The sequence below is a fragment of the Balearica regulorum genome, chromosome 24 (assembly GCF_011004875.1).
Source record: "Balearica regulorum gibbericeps isolate bBalReg1 chromosome 24, bBalReg1.pri, whole genome shotgun sequence".
NCBI classification, from domain to species: Eukaryota; Metazoa; Chordata; class Aves; order Gruiformes; family Gruidae; genus Balearica; species Balearica regulorum.
Genome location: NC_046207.1, coordinates 2,734,149 through 2,752,202, shown reverse-complemented (window position 1 = coordinate 2,752,202; position 18,054 = coordinate 2,734,149). Strand labels below are relative to the sequence as shown.

At 57.6% G+C, this 18,054-nt stretch overlaps 2 protein-coding genes across 2 annotated transcripts; both read right to left on the bottom strand.

Moving 5' to 3' along the window:
* Positions 1–1,038: 1,038 nt before the first annotated feature.
* On the bottom strand, positions 1,039–11,850 carry LOC142605098 (alpha-2-macroglobulin-like protein 1). Its single transcript, XM_075775292.1, has 22 exons — positions 11,662–11,850; positions 11,008–11,197; positions 10,547–10,709; positions 10,385–10,437; positions 9,752–9,772; positions 9,021–9,174; positions 8,817–8,901; positions 8,601–8,715; positions 8,066–8,180; positions 7,140–7,249; positions 6,841–7,005; positions 5,967–6,200; positions 5,622–5,679; positions 5,393–5,538; positions 4,951–5,100; positions 4,219–4,446; positions 3,541–3,631; positions 3,322–3,421; positions 2,737–2,962; positions 2,534–2,660; positions 2,152–2,273; positions 1,039–1,698 (listed from the first exon to the last, which is right to left on the bottom strand). Exons 1-22 carry the CDS (start codon positions 11,748–11,750, stop codon positions 1,681–1,683), a joined length of 2,760 nt encoding a protein of 919 aa, XP_075631407.1. The 5' UTR covers positions 11,751–11,850; the 3' UTR covers positions 1,039–1,680.
* Positions 11,851–12,744: 894 nt separating this feature from the next.
* On the bottom strand, positions 12,745–17,514 carry LOC104633579 (1-acyl-sn-glycerol-3-phosphate acyltransferase alpha). The gene is made up of 6 exons (XM_010299824.2): positions 17,263–17,514; positions 14,735–14,868; positions 14,261–14,436; positions 14,027–14,122; positions 13,710–13,782; positions 12,745–13,515 (listed from the first exon to the last, which is right to left on the bottom strand). Exons 1-6 carry the CDS (start codon positions 17,445–17,447, stop codon positions 13,274–13,276), a joined length of 906 nt encoding a protein of 301 aa, XP_010298126.1. The 5' UTR covers positions 17,448–17,514; the 3' UTR covers positions 12,745–13,273.
* Between the last annotated feature and the right edge of the window lie 540 nt (positions 17,515–18,054).

Below are 18,054 nucleotides of genomic sequence, written 5' to 3'. Positions count from 1 at the left end.
TGGGAAATGATGGCAGGAGGGAGTGGGAACGAGTTCCCCAGATGAAAGTAGGCAGCACATCATGAGAACAGTCTGTGAGTTGGCAGCAATTTCTCAGAAAGGCTTGTTTCCAGGTATTTCAAATTTAGCCAAACAGTAGCTATTTGGGCTGATTGCACGTCTCAGGCTGTCTTTCTGCCCAGTTTCCTCCAATGTAATCAAATTGGTTATGGATACAGGAGCAGGACAGCACTGGGCTGTCATGCCAGTGCCACCCGCTCTCAGTGCACCGCACCTGGGAGCCAGACACCAGCCAGGGCATGGGCTGAGAGCTGCCTTTTTCTGTCCTGGTGGGAATTTAGGAAAGTTGAGGCAGCTCCATGACAGCCGCACGGTGTCCTGAGTGCATCCCCTGCTCCGGGGTTTTGCAGTTCCCTTCCCTTTGGGGACGTGGGGAGAGGCGGAGGCAGAGCTGCAGGAAGCCACAGATGGGGCTGAACCCTTTCCCGTGGGCTCTTGGACAACCATGGTTGCTGTCCTCACGCCTGCCCTGCTCGAGTATTGCTGGATACAGCCCTGTTCTCACCCCCCTGCTCCTGGAGAGCAGCCCCACACAGTGTCAGCGTCCAGAGGAGGCTGGTCCCTGCCACCCCCACGGACACAAAGTGGCCCCAAGCCCATCCTGCTGGCCCAGGATGTGGGCATGGGTCAGTGTCCCACTGTGCACCCTGGGGGTGGTTCAATATGACAGGGACCTTGGGGCCATCGGCACGCCGAGCCCTTCGGAGCACGGGGCAGGATGCAGTGGGGGCCACGAGCAGTGTGGCCAAGGGGAGATCGATGTGGGAGCGGGGCGAGCCTCTGCCTCTCCGATCGGTGCCTGCAGGGCTGCCCAGGGGAAATACTGCACAGAGGATTTGGCATTCGGTGCTGCTGGTGGCTTCGGAGCAGGAGCTGCAATGTGTCGTCCCTCAGCCCCCCCGAACCATGCACCCCTGACCCCACGTTGTGCTGTTTCTTCTGCTGCCTTGGTGCCCGTGCGATGAATGCTCTCTCTGGTTTGGTCTCAGTTTTTTATTCAGCAAAGCAAAGTGAAGGCAGAGCCCCTCTGACACATCATTAAGGGGGACAGGAGTGCTGAGCCCCTAACACAAAGTGTTTTGGAACACAAGGCTGGCTTTAGTCAAGGATGGTGGGAAAGAGCCTGAAGAAAGGAAGCTTTATTGCAAGAAAAACATTTTGCCACTTCCAATTCCCTTATCCCACTTGCATTTTTCTTTATTTTTCAGCCTGGCTGAGCGGGGGGGCAGGGCTGTGCTCAGGACAGCTCTGAGCATCCTCTCCATGCCCAGCCATCAGGCTTGTACTGATCCCTTTTGTCAGCCTGGGGTCAGCTCACCTGCCCCGGTCCCCTCTCCGAGGGATCGCACTGGCATCCGCTCAGGGGGAACCACGACTGTGGTGGGCAGCAGAGCGGCTGCTCCCCGGGCAGCCCCTGACCCGCACAGGATGGCAGGGCTGCTGGGCAGCAGGGCTGGGTTTCATAGTCCTTGTCTCACCCGTGCTGCTGCAGGGTCCTCCCAGGTCAGACGAAGGGGATGAAGGGATGGGAAAAGGCTGCCAGCCCTCGAGACCGTGGATGTCTGGCGGGGTGCAATGGTGTCCGGAGCAGAAGAACAGCCAGGCTGCTGCAATTTCCCTTCACATCAGTTTTGGAGGCTTTAAAACCAAGAACACAGCACGTATGAGAGCAGGATCAGAGTCAGTCCGCCCTTTTCTGTCCCAGAACCCTGCCTGGACCCCATCCCCACCAGCAGTCCATTGGCCCTGATGGGCCAGGAGAGCTCAGGGCCACCCAGGCCAAGCCAGGCTGTCCTTGGAGCATCTCTGTGCATAGTGTGATGAGGAGAGCAAACTGAACATCACACAAACAGCGGCCTCAAATCTACCAATCTCACCCTAAAAGAGAAGGGAAGGGAAGGCACCATCCCACTGATGGTGCAGGGACACAGACTCTCCCCTTGCGGTGGGTGCTGGTGCTGTCCCTGCACCTTGTAGCACCCACAGGCTCCGTCCAGCCTGGCCGAGGGATGAGGAGATGCTCTGCTCCACTCCAGGGATGATCGCTTTGGGTGCAGCTCTGCTCCTGGCGAGAGGATGGTGGAAGCTCACCTGCACCATCAGGAGTTTTGTCTCGGTGTCCACGTGCCCCTGGGCTGGCACCACGGGCATCTCGGTGCCGCAGAGCTTCTTGGAGTGCAGGGCCTTGGCAGTGACAGTGACGTTCACCTTCCCTGCAGGGGTAGATGGGGGACGTTGCTGTGACACTGCCTCAGGGGCTGGCTCCAGCTCAGAGCCATCCCGGGGAGCCTTCCTGGGTGCAATGGGAAATAGAGGGAAGAGGCTGGAGAGCGGAGAAGGGAAAGGGGAGAGAGGGGAGAGGGAGCTGGGAGGGGGAGGAAAGGAGAAAAGCAGTGACACAGAGGAGTTTTGCAAGGACTCTCACTGCTGGATCTCCTCCCCCCTCCCCAGCCCTTTGCCATCCCCTCTGTACCCAGGCTGGTGGCTCGCACACTCCACTGGAATGTCCTCTCTTCGTCTGCACAGACGCAGCCTCTGTACGCCCCATCCGTGCCTGCTGATACCTCCAGCTCTGCCGACTCCGCCAGAGTCACCTGAACCTGCCAGACCACGGCCACAGCTCCATCATCCTGCCCCAGACCCCAGACCCAGGGCCCCCTCCCCAGCCCCGCTCACCCGCAGGCACTGCCGCAGGTAGTTGAACACGGTGGCCACGAGGGTGAAGGCTTCGTGCCGGACCACGGCGTAGGGCAGCGCCAGCTCCACGAGGAAGGGCTTGAAGGCCATGAGGGTGGTGGCAGGGGCCAGCCCCAAACCCAACGGGGATGTGCAGAACATCCCGGCTTCCCACTCGGTGATGGCATCAGGGACTGTCACTGCCACCTCCGCAGAGCCCCCGTCCCTGTGTAGAAGATGGACAGACCTTGCAAGCTGGGTCTGATGGGCAGAGCCAGCAGAAGGAGCATGCCAACCCCCTTCCTCTAGGTCCTGGGGACCATCGGTGGCCATCTCACGCTTGGGGATGGGCAGAGGTACCATCCGCGCTCTTATCTCTTAGGCATCCCCTGCCTACAGGACTCGGTCTGCTCCAATCTTTCCCAGGGTCAGTGTTAAGGTCCGAAGGAAGGGGCTGGACATGTCTCACTGTCACTCCTGGATATATGGACACCAAACCGGAGTTCTGGGCTCTGCACCCAGAGGTGAAGTTGGTGCAATAAGGGCAGTCATCTGGCTTGCGGTCTGCTGGGGCTCCTTACTCACCCCACAGGGACCAGCTCCCACAGCCACGTCCCCAAGAGTTCCATCTGCATCCCTGTGTCCTGCATGACACCAGCCTGCTCATCCTCTTCCAGTCCTGCTCCTGCAAACAGGGGTACGACTTGAACGTGCTGCCAGAAAGGATGGGAAGAAGCAGGATGTCCTGTCCCTCCCGTCCTTCTGTAGCCAGCATGGAGGCTGTTACAGACACTCTCCACTCACCTTGGCTGTATAAAAGGCTTTGGTCCCTTTGGAATTGGATGTTTGGTACACAGCCCAGTTGAGCGTTGGTGACGATTTTCAAACCTGCATCCTGAAACATGACACATGAGAGAGAGAATAGCACCACATGAAGCCCAGAGATACCAAAACACCTTTCCATCCCTCCCTGAAGCAAGGAATCAACATGTGCTTAAAGCCCCATGCCAGAATAGAGCTCCCAAAGATCAGGACCACCCCCACCACGCTGCAATGGGAGTGCAGAATTGGAATATCTGTGACGGGGGAAGCTGCTGCAACAGGGACAGTTGGAAAAGGTCTGTTGGATCTACTCTGCCTGCTCCATTCCCAAACATCCCTGACCCCTGGATTTGCTGCCAGTGGGAGACATGGACCCCAAAAAAGCAGAGGACTACCAGGCCAATCTACGCCCAGATTTGTGATGGGAAGAGCAGAGCTTAGCCCCATCCCTGTGAAGTGTCACCGTGCCTGGACTAACAGATGCATTTCGCGTCTGCCCTGTGATGGCGAAGGAAGGGGCAGGGCGTGTTATTTGGACAATGTAAGACCATGGTTTGTGAGCACAGATATGGGCTGGGTGAGGGACCGGGTGCCCCCAGCACCCTGAGTAATCTTTCCTGGGAGGAAGAGGAGCGCGAGGCAGGGCTGGAGGGTTCGTACCTTAAGCAGGCTGTAGGAGCCTGGCTGCATGTCAGACTGCGGTGCCTCCCTGCGCCACAGGCTGCGGCGGCAATCCAGCCAGCTCTCCTTCGGCATATCAAAACAGTTAATGGCTGGAAGGCTTACTATCATGTCTCCAAACATGTTTATCCAACAGCTAGGTAAATCAGGTTCTTCGACTTCAAAAGGATAGCTGTCTTCAGAAAACATCGGGAGTAATTTATAGACCTAAACCAAACACGTGAACTTTGGGTGAGAAAGACCTGAAATGCTCCTGGCCCAACTCCAACTCTTTTGTTTTCCCCTAGCATCACCCTGTAGCTTCTGCACCTCCTCGGGCATCGCAGTGACACTGCCCTGCTGCCAGCCCCTCTGCTGGGACCCATAACTGCCCCGTCACTCTTCTCCTCAAGAGCAGGGGATGCTTCCCACCGCCCACACCCTGTTTTCAGGATTTCCACCCCAGGAGGCACCACAGAGCAATTCTGTGGCTCAGCACCACCGGTCAGCAAAGCATGATCTCCCCTGCAGAGTCCCAAAATACGTGGGTGGCAGGGGCACGCTGGGGGCTCCCAGACACCCAACATTCATCCTGCATGGGCAGCTCCCCCAGGTCCCTACTGTCCTCCCCTAAAATGGGCGACAGTGGAAAGAAACCGCCATCCCCGTGCCCCAGCAGCAAGTCCAGCCCAGCCGAGGACCACTCCAGCACGGAGGTTACCCCAGACTCACCACGCTGGGGCTGAGCTTGCCCTTGGGACCAGAGGACCGCGTGCGTTGATCCATGGCATAGACGGCGCACAGTGACCCCGGGGCAGCCTGCACCTTCAGGCAGAGCTGTGAGCCCACCAGAGCCCTCTGCTCCGAGAAGGACAGATTCACCTGAAGAGAGGGTTAGGGGAGAGGGGAGCTGGTCTCAGGAAGGACCTCTGTACCACAGCCTGACCTCAAACGCCAGTGGAGGATGGAGAGTGAGGACGGTGATCAAAGCCAGGAGGTGGTTCGCAGCAGCAACAGGAAAGGGAGAGAAAGGGAAACCCTCCCTGAAAGGAAAGTCTGGGACCAGCCATTTGCAGGGGATGAGGAAAGGCTCTGCTGAAGAGCAAGGCTGAGTGCCCACATCTCCCCACCAAGCCCAGCAGCGACTCCCCCACCTCCAGCAGCCCCCACTCACCTTGTTGGGGAAGCACTTGGCCACCCGGAGCTCAGTGCTGTCAGCCACCATCTCACCGTTGGGCAGCACCACGTAGCCCAGCACCTTGGCCGTGGGCGCCAGCTCGGGGCCGATGGGCAGCTCCAGGGAGAAGGAGCCACTCAGCCCTAGGCCATGGGAAAGGAGGTGAGATGGTGACCAGGCATGGAGAGCAGAGCCCTGCACGGCCCGTCCGTGCCTCAGGACCTACCAGCCGCTGCAGGCAGCTCTTTCCTGAGGATGTTGGCAATGGTCCCCTTGGCCAGGACCTGCAGAGGAGAAGATGGGAACAACTAAACTGATGCTGGGTAGGGAACTGGCACAAGCAAATGAGGGCAGGCTGTGGGGGATGCTCAGGGAGAGATTATTAGAGCTGCATCCTGCAGGAGGGATGGAAATGATGCCCCAAGACCTGACAGCTCCAGCCCAGGGCTGGCTGGAAATGGCTTCTGCTGGAGGGTAAGGCTTAACCCCACACCCCAGACAGCCTCATTCTCCTCCCCAGAGCTCTGCCCTTCATGTCTAGTCTCCTGTCTCTCCCCAGGTGAAGGCTCACCAGGAAGACCATGTCCAGGCTCTGCAGCTTTATCCCCATGGCCTTCTCATCAAACAAGTAATCCACCCAGAGGTTCTGGGGCTGGCCGCAGGGCAGCTTCTTTTTCACCCTGCGGATCTTCAGGAAGCTTTTGCTGTCCGAAGAGAAGGGATACAGGTAGCGAGTGGCACTTTGGTAGTTGAGATACTCCTTGCCTTCATGCTCCGAGGCTGGAGGGTCATCCTTGAGCTCACCCTGAGGGGTGGAAATGGAGGCTCTCAATGGCAAAGATCAGTTCAGCAGCAGAGCACGGTAGAGATGGAAAGCCGCTCTGCAGCCATGACCATGCACTTTGCTGTCACATCCCTGCAGCAGTATGCTAAGAAACGCAATCCAGCTGTGCTCAGCACCCAAAAAAATAGAGCTGTGTGCCATCACAGGGCTTATCTAAAAGATTCCTAAAGGGGTAGCCAGCAGATGGCAGGAGGAGGCAGGCATGGCTAAGCAGTATGTACTGGGCAGATGGTGGGAACTGAAAAAGCATCCCCCAGCTCTCTGATCTTGTGCCCAGTTGGTGAAGGTAGAAAGGATCCTGAAATTTAGCAGTGATATATGGAAACAGTAAGGCAGAGACAAGGAGTTAGAGGAAGAACTTGCAGAAGACATCAAAAGTGAGAATAGCCCCTTTTCCCAGCGCAGGAGGAGGGTGCTGGGGTCTGTGGGGTGCGACAGGCAATCAAGGTACTGAACAGGTGGAGCTCTTTATCATAGGATGCTGTGGGTGCAAAAAGACCAAATGGGGTCAAGGGCAGGCTGGAAGATTTTGTGTAAGAAAACCTCTGTGATCTTTACTAAATCCAGGGTGCTTGAGGGTTGTGGGACACGGGTCACTTACGTGCAGGTAGATCTCATAATTCCAACCAGAGGTGTCCAGCTCGAAGGAGGCTCTCCCCGATCTATCTGTGAGCAGGGTTTTTCTTTGCGTTTTTTCTCTAGTGTTAACCACAAGCAGGAATTCCTTCTCCTTCAGGGCAGAGCCGTTGGTTCCCTTCAGCAACATCTGCAGCGGGAGGGAAGGGGAGATGCCCTGGTCTGGGCTGCAGCTACGGGGCAGAGGGCAGGGGTGGGAGAGCAGGGCTGGGGGGTCAGCAGGAGCAGGATTGGGCACAGCAAGGTGTGGGGACCCCCCATTACCGTCCCAGTGTAGGGAATGCCAGGCTTGTAGAATTTATCGGTGTTTTCAAAGGTGATTGTGGCCATTTCATTCACAATTGTACAGCTTTTGGTCGCTGTACGCTGCATCCCTGCAGAGAGGAGGGGGAGATGAGAGAGGCAATCAGCAATTTGTCCTGGTGACTCCAGGAAAGATGGATCAGAGAGTCTCCAACACACAGCATTGCGCGTTCGCTCCCTACTGCTGTCTTTGCAAGTGGCTGTATGAAACAAAGCTGTCCTCTTGCAGGCAGTGGTTAGGGGCAAGTTTGCACGGTACAAAACAGCACTCGTTGGGCAAGAAATGCAAAAAATGGTCCTCAGGTGTGATGGGACCTGTAGCGTGAGCAGGACCACACTCAGCCAAGATCTGCGTGCTACCAAAATACCGAGCGTTATCCCAAAATGCCCCTCTTAAAGGCTGCAAGCAAATAGAAGAGGCCACTCGCAGCTGCACTGTGCTGAAATTGGGCTTTTTACTTGACCCTAGGGATGTGTTCAACAAGCCCTCCCAGGCAAATAGCAACTATAACTAGATTCAAAGTCAGAAAGACTTGATAAGAAAAATAATTACCCTACTAGCTCTCCATGCACTAATGAAGCACACTAACTAGTCTCAGGGAGGCAGAGAACAGGGAAAGAGAGATGGATGATGGAGGGACATCGGGAGATGGGATGATGGAAGGGGAAGAAACTCCTGATCAGCCTTCAGGACCTAGGGGATTGCTCCAGCAGTCAGGAGTAGAGGAAAAACAAAATGAAAGCAAGTAAGGGCACAGAGCAGCTGATGCTTGTGGATAGGAAGGACAGAGACCCTGGGGACACCCAAAAGGAGCAGTTGTGTCACATCCTCCAGGTGCCACCACCCCAGGACATCGCTGGGTGGCTGTCGGCACGGCTGTGCTCACCGGTCCCCTCCTCCAGCAGCGATGCGTAGGCATAGAGCTGATTCTTGTAGTGGGAGCCGGTCAGGTTGAAGGAAGCCAGCAGCACCTCGGTGGAGAAGCAGCCGTTCCTCCCCGTCTGCAGGAGAGAGTCACCCATGTTAACAGCAGCCGTGTGGCTGGGCCCTTGAGTGTCATCTGCTGTCACCCTTGGGCTCCTGCTTGCTCCACTGCTGCTGCCTCCCTCCATCCTGTCCTGCAACCCTTGGATCCTGCACATTTGCCCCCCCACCCCCTGCCCCGGGGCTGGTACAGCGCTCTGCCATGCAGCTGTCCCGTTCCTGCCCATCCTGGCCCGAGGACCACCTCAAGAGTCCCTGCTTGGCTCCTCTGCCCTCTTTGGGATGACTCTGGGTTTGCAGCACTTGCACAGGAGAGCTGGATTACCTGGCAATACCCCAACGATGCACCCAGCCATCATCAGCCCAAGCACCCCAAGATGGAGGAACGTTTCCAGGACCACCACCCATGTCCCTTCTCCCTCTCCTGCTGCTCTCACCTGGCCCCTAAACTCAGCACAGATCCTCGTAGATCCCTTTGGGAAAATAATATATTTGTGGGACTGGCACAGCTTGGCCTCAGCCATTCCCCGGAAAGTTTTCCCGGACAGGTACCTGTCAGGAGGCAGCAGGAAGGGGAGCGGATGGGGAGGCTGCTGGGGGACCATCACCCCGGGAGCAGCCAGCCTTGCTGCTGGGGCTGTTCTCCAACTCACCGCCCACAGATGTCCAGTGGGATCTTCTCGTCCTTCACCGTCACGATACGGGGCAGCCGGATCAACACTTCAAAGTGGGGCAGCCCTGGGGGGACACCAGCAGGGAATGGGATTGTGCCTATTTCTTCCTTTGGGAGTTTCTTGCCATCCCACGCGATGGCTCCCAAACATCTCACGTGGAGCTCAGCCTTTGTCCCCACGCACCGTAGTCCTCCACGCTGAAGGAGTGTCTCTTCCCCTCCACCTCGATGGTGTACGTGCCCAGGGCTGGCTCTGCAGCCAGCGGGAAGGACAGGTCCACGATGCCCTGCCGTGGGCTCACCTCCCACCACTCCGCCACGCGGTTCCCACTGGGATCCTGCACACAGGGACAGGCGGGTCAGCCCTCACTCGCAGGGCTGAAGATGGGGCGCGCGGTGGTGGTAGGTTGACAACCTCAAGGACTCAAGTCACCCTGCGTGTCCTTGCAAGAAGCAGAGGTTTTGCCCTGCCATCATGCTCAGAGCGTCCTGAGGGCATCACCTCTCCAGGAGGAGAATTTCACCCCCACCCCAGGAGCTGTATTAGCTGAGCTCCAGCATGGGTACAGCAGCCGGAGCTGGCAGGGGGATGCTCCAGCCTGGACTGGGAGCTCAGGGGGTTCTCCAGTTTGGGTCAAAGTCTCTGTGGCAAGAGCCACTGCTGTCTTCATCCGTGTAACCTGTCCCTTAGCAGCATGTCCCCAGAGGACCTCCTGCCTTGCAGGCAGACAGCAAGCTGTCCCTGAATGGGCTGGAAATGCAGACAAGGAACCCAAGCCCTTCTCCCCCCTCCTTGTAACTTCTCTCAGCACCCACAGTGGGGATGTCCCTGGCCCTGCTCCTTGTCCCCAGCATCACACACGTGCTGGGGCCCTTTGCTCCTCCCGAGGGGGCTGGCACAGGGTGACAACTCACCTGCACGGCCACCAAGGGAAGCTGCAGAGAAAGAGAGAGGAAGAGTTTAGCATGGCCAAAGCACAGACGGCTGAGCTTGGGGCTGAGCTGGGAGCTGAGCCTGTGGGATCTGGCTCAGCCCCTACAGAGCTGGTTGCTGGGCTGGGGGCTCAGCAGGGCTCAGAGTCACTGTCATTGCCCGGCTCCCCGTGCCACATCCACAGCCGTCACGCTGCCTTTTCCGAGCAGCAGGAAGCGAGCGGTGAGGCTGCGTTGTGCAAACAGCATTAGCTGTGCAGTTGTGCCTGCCAGCACCGTGTAACACCAGGAGTCTAAAACCAGCGGGTGTCATAATGGTGCATAAAATCTACACACGAGAGAAGACAAGCAAAGGGATGCTGTAAATGGAATAATTCATCTCCTGTGCCAGTGCCGAAAGCGAAGGGCTGTACACTGGGCACTCAGGCTGGGAATTGCTGTCCCCCCTCTCACATCCCATGTCCCTGCGGTGTTTGGGGGATTCTCTCCCCACACTCGTCTCCTCCACGCCCATGGGGACTCCAAAGGCTGTGCCGCTGCTGCCGAGACCTGTCGCCCTGGGCAAATGGGGATCCTACTGTCTCCGTGCCCCCCCGTGCCCCGACTCTGTCTCACCTTCCTGTTGCTGGGAATGAAGTTTTGATCCAAACGGACAATTCGAAACTTCACTGGAGAGAGCAAAGGCAGGAGCAGGAGTGAGTGCGAGGGTCTGGGAGCCAAACCTGGGTGCCCCATCCCCAGAGCCTGCAAGCTCGTTCAGCAGCTCCTGCCCCTCACCAGTTTGTCCAGGCTTGTAGACATCCTGGTCTGTCTGCACCAAGGTCCCCAACTCCAGGGCTTTCACCAGGACTTTCTTCTGTTCAGAGACCTGCAGGGAACCTCCCTGGATGGAGACGTGAAGATGCGCAACCTCGTAGATCCCTGCAGGAGGGGTAGAAATCTGCCCCCGGGGAAATAGCAGAAATGGTTGCAAAACCTTTATGTTGGATGCCAGTGAGATGTCATACCTGTCCCCCCATCATCACCACCCCATCGCCCCATGAAGGCCCTAGGGAACTGGTGTGCGTGGGAAGATGACACAGATACAGCCCACAAGGTTGTACATGCCTCATGTCCCTCCACTCTTCACCTCACTCGTTGCCCATCCAGGATGGCCCCCATGTCCATCCCAGTTCCCCCAGCCCAGCTCTGGGACCCTTTCCCAAGGTCCTCAGCCCTGCCACAGAACCGTGACTTACGTTGGAGAAGTGGGGCCAGTTCAGCTGGAGGATATCACTGTCCTGATTCTCCAGGGTGACGTTGGGGATGCCATGGCTGCTTGCCAGGTGGAGGGTCACCCGCACGGGCTCGTCCAGGTCCATGAGGTGGACATGCACTTTGCCCGGGTACGGGTAGTAGAGCACGGAGGGGAAAAGCACTGCGTAGTGCCTGGGGAGGGGACACCTCGGTAGTGGAGGAGAGCAGGGACCACCACACACCAAATCCCAGTGTTCCCCTCCACTCCAGACTCTCAAGCTGGAGGGTACTTGGTTTTTTTTCCAGATCTGGACGCTCTCCACAGGCCTACACCACCCAGCCTTTCCCCCTGCTCTGCCCAGGGAGGCTGGCCAGTGCACAGACCAGAGCGGAGCCCCCTTTGCCTAAACACCTTGGGAAAGAGCTGAGGGGTCGATCTGCAGAGGGAGGAAAGGTTCTGCTCACCCACTGGTGTGAGGTTGCACCTACACCAAAGCAACTCGGAGACACCAACCCCAGTCCTCTATGGGGACAACCAACCACCCCAAGCATTTCCACCCCAACCAGCAACCACAGTCACAGCGAGAACGGTCACACCACTCGAGACCAACCACCATCCCACCAGGCATGGACAGGCAGACACAGAGAGGGCTTACGGCTTTGCAGATGCTCCAGCTGTGAGATATAGGATGCAAAGTAGCAGGCAAGGCAGGGCAGCTGCAGACCCCGTGCTTGGGCAGGCCATGTGGAAGCAAGGTGGTCCCAGAGCCCCCGTGCTGGTGGTTCTTCCTCTCCTCAAGCTTTCACTTCCCCACTGGCAGCAAGCAAGAAGGCAGAGAGGTCTCTAGCTGGGACCTGGCCATCCAGCCAGGACAATGTTTAACCACCCGACCCAAGCTTTGCTGGGTTCAAGGCAGCCAAACCACACCCATGGTGGGACCAGTGAGCCAGCTCAGACCTGACAGACTAAGCTGCACACAGAGAGACCTGGCAGGAAGGAAGGGAATAAGGGGGTATCTGTCTGGGAGGACAATTTTTTTTTTTTTTGCAGAATTCCCTCCATAACAAGCCAGCTGCTCCCAAGAGCGGGAACGATGTCAAACCGGAGCGCTGCACCCTTGTTTGGCCATGGTTTGCACATCTTATTTGAAGATGGGAGGTGAAGCCTGCCCACCCTGCTCCCAACACTGGGGATAGCCACGCGCTGTGTTTCTCCCTGCCCTACTGTCACCCTGGGGTGGCTGGGACAGGAGCTGCTCAGTTGGGAAGGAGCCAGCAGATGCCCAAAGCCCTGACCAGCTGCAGGGAGCAGGTCAGGGGAGATGGTAGCTGGTGGATGGGTCTGGTTGTGCCATGGTCTGGAGGTGGGCATAATCCAGGCACTTCCGTCCTCTGAGGGGTTTGGGTTCTTCCTGTGCACTTACTGCTTGTCCCTAAGGCAGGAAAAGGTCTACCCGGGGGCCTACACCCCAGTGTAACTCTCACCCTGCCACACGCTCCTCAGACCATCCAGTGCTGCACCCCATGGAGGAGCTGTGTTGTTTGCAGGGATGCTCCACGCACAGCGATGCAGGCACCCCACGTGGCCATGATCGCCCTCCCCACCCTCCCCTCAGCACCCGAGGCGCAGACAGGACACCGTGCACACACACACCACTGGGTATGGACTGTTTAATCTTGCACCCTTGTCTCATAGTTCAGCATCAAGGATGCTCTTCCCATAGGGTGATATCCCCTGGGCCTCCTGCCCCCTGCCCCAAGCCACACGCTGCGCTCTGGACGCCTCCCCAGAGCTGGCTGTGTCCGAACACCATTGCCAGCTTGCAGGAGCCTCTGGAAGAAGCAACCCAGCAAGCCATGGGTGAACCCCACTGTGAGTTGGGGTGGGGAAAATGGTGCAGCAAACCCCCAGCCCTGCCTGGCACATCTCCCCCCCTGCCCAGTGTGCAGGCAGGAGCCATCCAGACAGACGGGGCTTGCGACCCGGGGCCAGACACAGCGCCAGGCTTGGGGGAGAGATGCAATGCCCTGGGGAGGGGATGCACAGTCATAGCAAGGAGTTTCTGGGGTCACCTTGCACTGTTTTTGGGGTGCTGCCTGGTCCCCGTCCTGCACTGCTCTGCTTCCCCTTGCACCAGGGCGCTGTCCTGCTCTTGCAGGCTGCCGGGGCAGTGGCAGGTCTGGTGGACACATCCGCAGGGGACGAGGGGACAGCATGGCCCAGCTGCACCACCTCCCTTGTGTCACCAAGGGGCTTGGTCCCTCTGTCTAATTGCTGGTCCCAGCTGTGTCCTCCTCCTGCTGCAGGCTGCCTGTCCCCCCGCCAGCACCGGCCCCGGTGCTGCACGAGAGCAGAGGCTGCTCAGCACGCTGGTCCCCACAGGGATTTGCAGACATCTCGGCGAAGGCATCAGCCATGGCCCGGCGGACAGTCTCTGTCAGTTCAGGAACATCCTTTGGGCTCAGCCCCTCAGTGTCTACCTTGGGGAGGATTCTGATGGTGCACGTCCCTGGAGAGTGAAGGGAAAGGTCGGGGATGCTGTTAGACAAACCCACCAGGAACCAGGTCTTCCCACCAGCATCCACCACCACCAGCTGCCTCCCTAAACCTCAACGTCTCACTAAGAGACCTCCAAGCTGGTAGTGCTTCATCCCCATGACCAGCCCTGCCTTCTGGCAACGGGGCTTCTTGTCCATCACTTACCAGAGGTGAACTTCTTATCCTTGGAGCTGAAGAAGTCCCAGTATGGGGAGATCACAATGGGGAAAATGGGAACCTGTAGGAGATGGAGGGTCAAGGGTGTCCTCCATACAGATCCCCTTCCCAGGTGGGACTCCAGCTCCTGCCGTGCCCCAGGCTTCAGCCAGTCCCTGTCCCCTCCCTGTGTCCTGCACAGCAGGGTGCCTGTCCCTGGGGACTGCAGACCCCAAAAGACCGTAGTGTCCCCCCCATCCTGCTACCGCAGGGTGCATGCCTACCCCACTCCATCAAGGGCAGGTGGAGGGGGAGGATGGCCTCACCTGAGCCTGCACAGCCAAGTGGAAAGCCCCGCGCTTGAAGGGCAGCATGGATTTGTCCTGGTTCCTGGTGCCTTCAGGGAAAATCCACACTCGGAGCTGCAGGGGACAAGGAGAGACATGAGCACGGACCCCGACCAAAGCACCCCAGGACCGACTATGTCAGTCGTCCCCACACCCTGCTTGTCCCATCGGTGTTTGCTCCCCGACTCCCCTCTGCTGCCAGCCCCCACTCGCATTTTCACGCCGCATAGTCCTGGCCGTCTGGGAGATGACATCGATTGCATCTTCTCTCTTGTGGCGGTCGATGAAGATGATGCCACTGAGCCAGCAGGCCCACCCCACGGTGCCCATGTACATGAGCTCCTTCTTGGCGATGGGCACACAGCGATCAGGAATGACCTCCACCATGCCTGGAGGATGGATGGGAGAGGAAAGGATCCATCCCTGCCCAATGGCACCCAGAACCAATCACTTCTGCAGCTGTAGTGACCTGGCATCATCTTCCATCATCCCAACCCTCTCTCCGCAGCACATCCATAGCCCTGAGCTCCTGTCCCACCAGCTCTTCTGGTCTATGCCTGCCACACTGCCCTGTACAAATCTTGGTGCTGGCCTCGCTGAGACCCTCCAGGGTGAGCCTGGTCCACCCCTGCAGCACCCCAAAGGCTGCCCGTGCAGCGATGAGCCCCTCCTCTCCCTTGCACATACCCATGAGGTCAAGGGAAGCTTGGTGGTTGCAAACTATCACACAAGGGTCTTTGATGTTCAGATGCTCAGAGCCCTCCACCCGCATCTTGATGCCATAGAAGTGTTTGAGGGGCAGGATTGCAGCACGCAGGAGCCTAGGGCGGAGGAACACATGTGGGAAGCAGATCAACACACAGGGAGGCTGCTCGATTTTTTTCCAGCCCTTCACAATCACTCAAGGAGCAAGGTGCAAGATGGGCCAGGCTAGATCTGGTCTACATGAGCAAATAGCGTGTCCCAAGGTGGTTCAGTCTCAGCAAAGCTTTGCTTTTCTAAGCACATTTGTAGCCTGTATAGCTCAGAGCTTGTAACCATCCCCAAGGTGAGACCAGCTGCTGTCTCAGTAGTAGAAAGTCTGCATTGGAGCTGCTAATGAAGAAGAGCAGTCAGCACAAGCTGGTGGGAATAAAAAAAATAAAAAATAATAAAAAAAAAACCAACAGGCTTTTTGATGTCCAGGGATGATGGGAAAGCAAGAAGAGAAGGGATGGGATGTCTGCCTGCAGCCAAGGTGCAAATCATCACATCCCAGTGAGGACAACTGCCTCCGGCCAGGCGAGCCTCACCCCAAGGCTCCCCCATGTTCACAGCTGGATCTGTGTGTGCAGGCTGGAAACCCAGACACCAGGCTTGCAGCCAGAGGTGCTGAGCTGTAGATGGATGAGCAGTGAAGATGGCCGTGCAGAGGAACAGTTTGAGACAGACAGGTCTACAGAGATGTTGATGTCTCCGGGGACTGTCCCTGCAGAGCCGCCAAAGGGCAGCACTGCAGGCACCAAGCTTCATGCTGCAGGTGGAGAGAGAAGGGAGCAGGGAAGGGAAAACCAACGCATCTTCATTCGTTAGAGGAAAATCCAAAGAATAGCTTCACTGGACCTGCAGTGCCAGGAAGAGATGGAGGTTCCATCTGTGCAGATGGAAGAGGGAACAAGGAAGAGGGGTGTCACCATCCAGGGAGGGTTGGACAGGAAGGGTAACATCAGGATGGCAGTGCTGATGAAGGGTGACACTCAGTGTGAGAATAATGAGAGGAATGGAGGGAGGATGGAGCAACGGGGATTGCAGCACCCATGGTGGAGATAAAAAGCTGGTCTGCTTTTGGTGTTGAAATGGGGCACTCTCCAACCCACAGCATGAAGAGCACCTGTGCCAGGGTCCGCGCATTCAGCAGTGATTAGCCCCAGGGAGCCCACAGGGGACAGGGCTGTCAGCAAGAGCTCAGCACCAGGTAGGGATGAGAAGTTTGGGAGGAGAGAGTAGAGGCAGGCACAGACGGAAAAGGACACATGATGCTTAGAAGGTCTGTAGTACCAGAAGACCATCCATCCTTTGGGAGACGCAGGCTTAGAAATCCCTGAGTCTGCAGAGAAGCAAAACACTTGTGGCAGTGCCCCAAAGCCAGGATTAATGACAGGAACGTGCTCCAAGACGGAGGCTTTGGGATTTGGACGCTGAGAAGACGGAGCTGGGCGTGTTGCTCCGGCAGAGGATGGCTGTGAGGTGTCGGTGGGATAAGATAAGGCAGCGTGAGTCACTGCTGCGTCACGCTGGGTATTTCCACTAAGCCGGAAGCATTTGCACCAGGGCTTGGAGCACCTCTGGATGCACACGTGTGTGCACAGCATTTCTGCACGGAAAGGACAAGGGAGAGAGACTGCACAGCGTACTGATAACATCAAACCTCTGACCACACTCCTGCTGAGGGCTCTAAATCCATCAGCACAAATACGTGATGGCTCGAGCTCAGCAAATACCACAAGCTCAGATATTTTTCACTCTGACATAATTATATCCCTTCTGGTACGCTATCATGCCCAGGAATCCAGTAACGAGGTTGCAACACCCTTGAAAGCAACCAGACCTTCCTCTCGTGTTGCACAGCGATGTTATCTCAGCTGCTACCACCCTTGAGCACAGCTGACAGCACCAGCACACGACTCGCCGGGACACGACTGCACCATGCCCGACAGCTGATGGCACCGAGACGTCCCAAAATCCCTCTGCCAAAGCACAGTGCCCAGAGCTCCCACTGAGCAAGACCCGGCTGCACTGCCAGGGAGACGGCGATGGGTCTGCATCTGCACCCTGCTAATGAGCGTACCTCCAACCTTTGCCAAAACCCTCCAACCACCCACCCAAATGATGACCCCAACATTGCAATGGCCAAGAATGATCCCTTTTACCCTACGTCATCCCCCAGAGACCACTAGTCCCGACCCAGCTGGCCACCTCCATCATGGTGTAACCTTCCCTGGGCATGGCCAGCACCTCTTCACCACACCACAAGATGCAGATGCACCCTTCATTGCCACATGGACATGACCACAGCCCTCTCTGTGGCCCCAGGGCTTAACCACCGGCTGTAACACAGCTGTGGGTATGCCCAGAGCAGGAGAGAGCATGCATCCACAAGACTACACGAGCTCCTCCACTGCAGCCAAGGCCCAGCTCATCTCCACATCAGAAGCACATCCCCAGGTCGTACTCACTTCATGTTCTCCACGGAGCGCCCCCGAAGAGCCACAAAGGGGGACAGGAGGGTGGACATGGCCACAATCCAGCCGTTGAAGAAGGCCACCCTGCAGAAGTAGTGGAAGGTGGCATTGTACCAGTAAAGCAGCAGGGCTGCCAAGGGGAGGAGGAGCAGCAGCCCATGGAGCAGGACCACCTCCATCGTGCTGCCCCGGCAGGAGGATGCTGGGGAGCTCAGTCTGCGTCCCCAGGAGCAGGGCGAGTGGAGCAGGGGATGCTGAGGAGCGTGGCAGGTGAATCAGGTGTATCAGCAGAGCAGCGCGTGGGTGTTTGGGGCTGGTCCCGGGGAAGGTGCTGTGTGTATCACCCTGTACAGAGGCTTGACGATGGACTGGCTCAGATGGGAGGCAGGCTACCCCACCAAGGGTGGAGAGTGGTGGTGAGTCAACACCGGGGACCCTGGGTTACCCAAGGTGTCACAGCTGATAAGTGCCCTCCTGGGCTGTTAAAAGGCATTGCAGTGCCTCTGACTTGATGTGACCTGCTGCCCACAAAAGTGTTCATGCTCTGGGCACCTCTCCTGGCCACAGGGACCCCAGCCCTGGGAAAGGGGGATCTCAGCTGGTAGGGACAGCAGGAGCTGGTTCCTGTCCGTGCCCATTACCCCAGCAAGGCTTGTTGCAGATCCCTGTTGGCATTGTGGCCAATCCCCAAACCTCACCCTGCAGAGTATCAGATTATTGGAAAATATCTCCCTGCAGCTCCCTGCCTGGGTCTGCAGCAGGCACACGGTGCCAGTGCTCCCCATC

Coding starts and splice junctions, on each gene's coding strand:
- LOC142605098 (XM_075775292.1), bottom strand. CDS start 11,750: ATGGCCTGCCCAAGCACGGGGTCTGCAGCTGCCCTGCCTTGCCTGCTA. Junction 8,716..8,816: donor CCACTGGACATCTGTGGGCG/GTGAGTTGGAGA, acceptor GCCTCCTGACAG/GTACCTGTCCGGGAAAACTT. Junction 2,963..3,321: donor TGGGAGCTGGTCCCTGTGGG/GTGAGTAAGGAG, acceptor TCTTCTACACAG/GGACGGGGGCTCTGCGGAGG.
- LOC104633579 (XM_010299824.2), bottom strand. CDS start 17,447: ATGGAGGTGGTCCTGCTCCATGGGCTGCTGCTCCTCCTCCCCTTGGCA. Junction 14,437..14,734: donor AGCTTCCCTTGACCTCATGG/GTATGTGCAAGG, acceptor TCCATCCTCCAG/GCATGGTGGAGGTCATTCCT. Junction 14,123..14,260: donor GGACTATGCGGCGTGAAAAT/GCGAGTGGGGGC, acceptor TGTCCCCTGCAG/CTCCGAGTGTGGATTTTCCC.